General features: G+C 41.1%; 1 protein-coding gene across 1 annotated transcript; it reads left to right on the forward strand.

Moving 5' to 3' along the window:
- The first annotated feature begins 306 nt into the window (after positions 1-306).
- On the forward strand, positions 307-5,073 carry LOC117318019 (cephalotocin receptor 1-like). The gene is made up of 3 exons (XM_033872996.1): positions 307-1,087; positions 1,154-1,276; positions 2,247-5,073. Exons 1-3 carry the CDS (start codon positions 307-309, stop codon positions 2,411-2,413), a joined length of 1,071 nt encoding a protein of 356 aa, XP_033728887.1. The 3' UTR covers positions 2,414-5,073.

Consider the following 5,073-nt stretch of genomic DNA (forward strand, 5'->3'; position numbering starts at 1 on the left):
CAACACGACGCCCAGTTAACCACCCATTAATCTCGACAACGGAAATTAATAACTGGAGCATGCGCACAGTACAACTATCTTTATATCCGATGTGGTCTTCATGTTCCTGAAGTCTTTGTAATCCAGCCACATTTCTATAAGACATTGGCGGATGTGCTGGTTGTGTAAAGCTTGCTTGGTTTATATATAGCATAAGCTTTAATCTAGATACAGCAGGCACCAACTTGAGTAACTAACCAAATATGTATGATATATTGCTCATTCTGCACACTACATAAAAACATGTTCAAATACAACCATACAGAAATGGAAAATACATCTCATTCTGCATTGCTTGGCAACGAATCTAATCAAATTAATAACAGGAACGAGGAATTAGCACGAGCAGAAATAGGTGTGTCGTCGGCCATTTTCATTTTAGCCGTGTTTGGAAACGCTACAGTTTTCGTGGTGTTTCTTCTGCGCGGACGTAGTCTTACACGAATGCATTTGCTAATGTTACATTTAAGTGCGGCAGACTTATCTGTCGCTTTCTTCAACGTCTTGCCCCAGCTCATCTGGGATGTTACGTACGTGTTTTACGGAAATGACGTCATCTGTCGCTTTGTGAAGTACTTCCAGCTCGTGGTCGTGTACGCCTCGGCGTATGTACTTGTGATGACCGCCATTGACCGTTACTTCGCCATCTGTCGTCCTCTGGTCAGTCACCAGTGGTCATCTCGGACTGTCCACTACATGGTAGCAGTAGCCTGGTTAATTTCGCTCGTTCTTAGTCTTCCACAGATTTATATATTTTCCTACATGGAGCGGCAACCGAACGTGTTCGACTGTTGGGCTACATTTAATCCTTCTTGGACTTTGGAACTTTACATTACATTCAATTCCGTGACAGTCTACGTCATCCCGATAATCATTTTGACATTTTGTTATGGACGGATGTGTTATTCCGTCTGGAAACGAGGCAGGGTTGGTGAACAAGTTGTGTCTTCAACAAAGGTTCAGTGGAATCATTCAAATATGTCGGGAAAGGATGCAAACAATGCCGGAAATGACCAGATCGTGAAGGAAGGTAATTCACATGGAAATTATCAATTCAGAAATGGCGATAATACGTCAGTCCATAGTCGGCACGGACAGCCCAGAGGGGCTATACCACGTGCCAAAGTGCGCACCGTCCGACTGACACTGACTGTGGTGTTCTGTTTCTTCGTGTGTAGTTCTCCATTCCACTTCGCTCAACTGTGGGCAGCGTTTGACCCTCACGCACCTTTTACCAGTAAGTATAAAATCGACCATTTTATTAACTTATAATACTGCTGTCATCTTCATATTTTTTTTTTTTTTTCTTATTTGGTTCTCCGAGATTAAACCTTGACGCCATGGCCCGGTCATTTTAAAGACTACCTATTCAAAATCAGAAAGCTGGGGTTTTTTGGGTTTTTTTTTATATATATATTGTTTCCCTTCTTGTGAAATTTCCCCCTTTATCTCACTGGTTGACGAGCACACGTGCCCAAAGTTCAGCCTGATCCCAGGCTTCCTGACAATGAGAATACAGTTATATACATCGCGATTTAACATGGGGAAATTTAATTCCTATCTATTTCATATTTCAATGAGCCCCGTGTTGCAATGACACTCCAAACTCCCCAAAATCTTCCTGCATTAACCCGTAACATACATTTATGACGTACACTATTGAACAATGACGAAGTTTGTGTAACTCTGTGTGAACTCTGTGTAACTCTGTGTGAACTCTGTGTAACTCTGTGTGAACTCTGTGTAACTCTGTGTGACCTCAGTGTAACTCTGTGTGACCCCTGTATGACCTCTGTGTAACTCTGTGTAACTCTGTGTGACCCCTGTATGACCTCTGTGTAACTCTGTGTAACTCTGTGTAACTCTGTGTGACCTCTGTGTGACCTCTGTGTAACTGTGTAACTCTGTGTAGCTCTGTGTGAACTCTGTGTAACTTTGTGTGAACTCTGTGTAACTCTGTGTAACTCTGTGTGACCCCTGTATGAACTCTGTGTAACTCTGTGTAACTCTGTGTAACTATGTGTGACCTCTGTGTGAACTCTGTGTAACTCTGTGTAACTCCTGTATGAACTCTGTGTAACTCTGTGTGAACTCTGTGTAACTCTGTGTAACTCTGTGTGAACTCTGTGTAACTCTGTGAAACTCTGTCTAACTCTGTGTGACCCCTGTATGACCTCTGTGTGACCCCTGTATGACCTCTGTTACAGGTTCCGCCTATACCATTATCCTATTGTTGTACAGTCTCAATAGCTGTACCAATCCATGGATCTACCTCGTGTTCAGTTCCCGGATGTGGGAATCAGTAAAGTCGTGTTCACGACTTAGCATGCGCAGACGTAAGCGGAAAGGCGTTCCATTATGGTCAATGGATTAGCCGTCACCGCCAGGAACAATGGAAGCATCTCGGCCAATTGTGCCAAGTACGCTACATTCGATACATTTCTCTTCGGTCAGTAAAATTCCGAGATGTGCCGATGAAAACAATAGCGACATGTGACGAGATATCCCGGAAGTACCCGAAATGTATGTTATATAGCTTAGTCAACAGCAAGGCGCTTCTTAACCCTGCATTGTATACATCAGAAACACATGAATAGTAAATTGGCTACTTCCGGAGAAGATGATGTAGCGATTCCGAGATTCGATGCCAAGTCATGACAGAATTGCGGTTGTAGGCGTTTAAGGAGCAGGACAAGTAAACCCTGAATTAAATGGCAAAGAGGGGGAGCAATGACAACATATACGTACTCGAGCAATCATCATTTATTATAGTCTCTAGAACGACAAACGTTTGATGTACAGAGAAGATAAATAAGAGCTGTGTCTGAATTTGACATTTATTACCTGTTAATGCTCAGACTTTTGTTTCCATTCCTCAGTTCGTTTGTCTGACATACGCCTGCAATCGTGTCTACTACACACGTACGACAATGTAGACAGTCTTAGCTCAATATCCTTGATCTTTGGTTCTATTCGGATCAAACGGTTTTTTAACAATTTAAATCGGCAACAAGCAATTTAAAAGCAATTTCAGCTTCTTCTTGAATTTTCAGAAACTGTGTAGGCAATCTAAACTCTACAAAGCTTGCAAAGGAGAAGTTTGGGACTTAATTAAACAGATGCTGTTGCTTTTACATTTAGAAGGACATATATAGGAATTTTCATAATTGACAGGGTCTGGGTTAAACACGTAACAAGGGATACAGGTAACGAGAGAAAATGCCACGAACAAAGTACACCTGATACAGATACCGGCATCAAACATTTGTTCTTGCATTTTTAACTTCGTCACTAAAAGTAAACTAGTTATGGAAGGTCTGGATCCCCCACAGAAATACACTGACAAAGAGAAAAATGTTCGTATCGTCTAGACATCAGATCCGGACAGCTATATATTTCGGAGCCATTGGACTAATGACCCACGTGACCTACCCGGATGTAATTGGTCACCGGAACACACGGTCTGCTGACAGAAACAGTAGTATGGTGAATGTAAATCGATTGAAAGTAGATAAAATAACGAAGAATGTGTATGGTCCAAAATATCAACTTTATCTTGATGCCGTTTTTTGTCCTTGTATATTCCCTAAAGTCTCTCTAAAATCGGATGTTAAATCTACCATCGAATTCAGCGTTGTTTGTTTTTCGTTTGTTTTGTTTTTGTTTTGACGTCTGTCAGAGCTGTTAAGTAGGTATGAATACAAAGCCAGACCTGTTGAGAATTGTCCCTGTGCTGTCGTAGTTCCGTTACACATGTCTGCCGATTCAGTTGAGCGATTTGAGTATTTGTTGATGTTTACTTTATTGATTAGATTTTACAGGATGAATACATACCACTGCGTTTGTGTAGTTGTTTGGTTCCAATGTAACGACGTAGCAGTGTCATTGGGAGTTAAGATGTCTGTACGTCGAGGATAACAACGTCTCGACACCTAACGACTGAGACTTACGTTTCCAGTTTTCTCTGTAAAAAGACAGACAGTCAGTTGACGATTAAAAAGATATTTTTATCTAGAATTATTAGAATTTAAATTAAGGGCCAGAGTTAACTATCCGCCTTGTTCTAACTCCCGTTCGCCGTTAACCCTTCACGTTTCTGTGGTCGAGATTCAGTCGCAATTGTTCTTAGCAAAATGCCGGAAGTGATAACTCTATTGGCGAGTCCTGTACTCATAGAATTTTGATGGGACTTAAACATTTCTAGACATAGTTTAATTTAGCATTTTGGGACTCGTTGGTTTTAGCAATTCAGGAAAAATAGGTTGTGAAAAAAATATAGATTGATCAGTGTGGCGGTAGTTTTAATCAGTGTGGCGGTAGTTTTAATCAGTGTGGCGGTAATTTTAATCAGTTAAACTCATTTGAATAGTGTCACGGTTCAGAAACAAACATGCTTGGTGCTCTATTGAACCCGATATTTGAAATTACGACAATTATTTATTTGTTTTGGCTTTTACACGTTCCTTCCGGGTTCTGACATTTCTTTAGACCAATTTTGAACATCCTTCCAAGCCTGCTTTAGATCATTAACAAACAACTGTAGGATATTATATCTAACTCGTAATGACTATTGAAATGTGTGTCTTTGGTATACTGATACGTCTTTTGAAATATATCGCCCGATGAACAGCCATGGTCATTTTGAGGCGGGGTTTCATTGTAGTAGTTGGTGACTACATCACTGAAGAATATACGGCAGGCCCGTCGTATGACATCCGCAGCAATAAGGGTAAAGTTTCTTACTCAAGGCACAAGAACGACAGCACATACCGGTCAATTCCTCAGCCTCCCGAGAAACACAAACCAACACGGGTGGGGATCGTCCGGGAGCACGCTCCTCATGGGATCTTGTTATGGGGTAATAACCTGAGATTACGTGACCGGCGTTCTTACCGACTGAGCTATCACGGCTCCCATAATTGGTTCCTGTATTATAAACATTTACCAAAAGATTAAAATTAATACCAGTGTCCTAATGATAATTTAAAGACCTTGATTTAGATGTAAAACATGGAGGCATAGCACCATGAGATT

This window comes from Pecten maximus, chromosome 19 (assembly GCF_902652985.1).
Source record: "Pecten maximus chromosome 19, xPecMax1.1, whole genome shotgun sequence".
Lineage (NCBI taxonomy): Eukaryota > Metazoa > Mollusca > Bivalvia > Pectinida > Pectinidae > Pecten > Pecten maximus.

Bases quoted from the DNA above. Each gene is read 5' to 3' on its own strand.
- LOC117318019 (XM_033872996.1), top strand. From the start codon at position 307: ATGGAAAATACATCTCATTCTGCATTGCTTGGCAACGAATCTAATCAA. The intron at 1,088-1,153 runs ATCAATTCAGAA...GAGGGGCTATAC, and splicing joins AGGTAATTCACATGGAAATT to CACGTGCCAAAGTGCGCACC. The intron at 1,277-2,246 runs GTAAGTATAAAA...CCTCTGTTACAG, and splicing joins CCCTCACGCACCTTTTACCA to GTTCCGCCTATACCATTATC.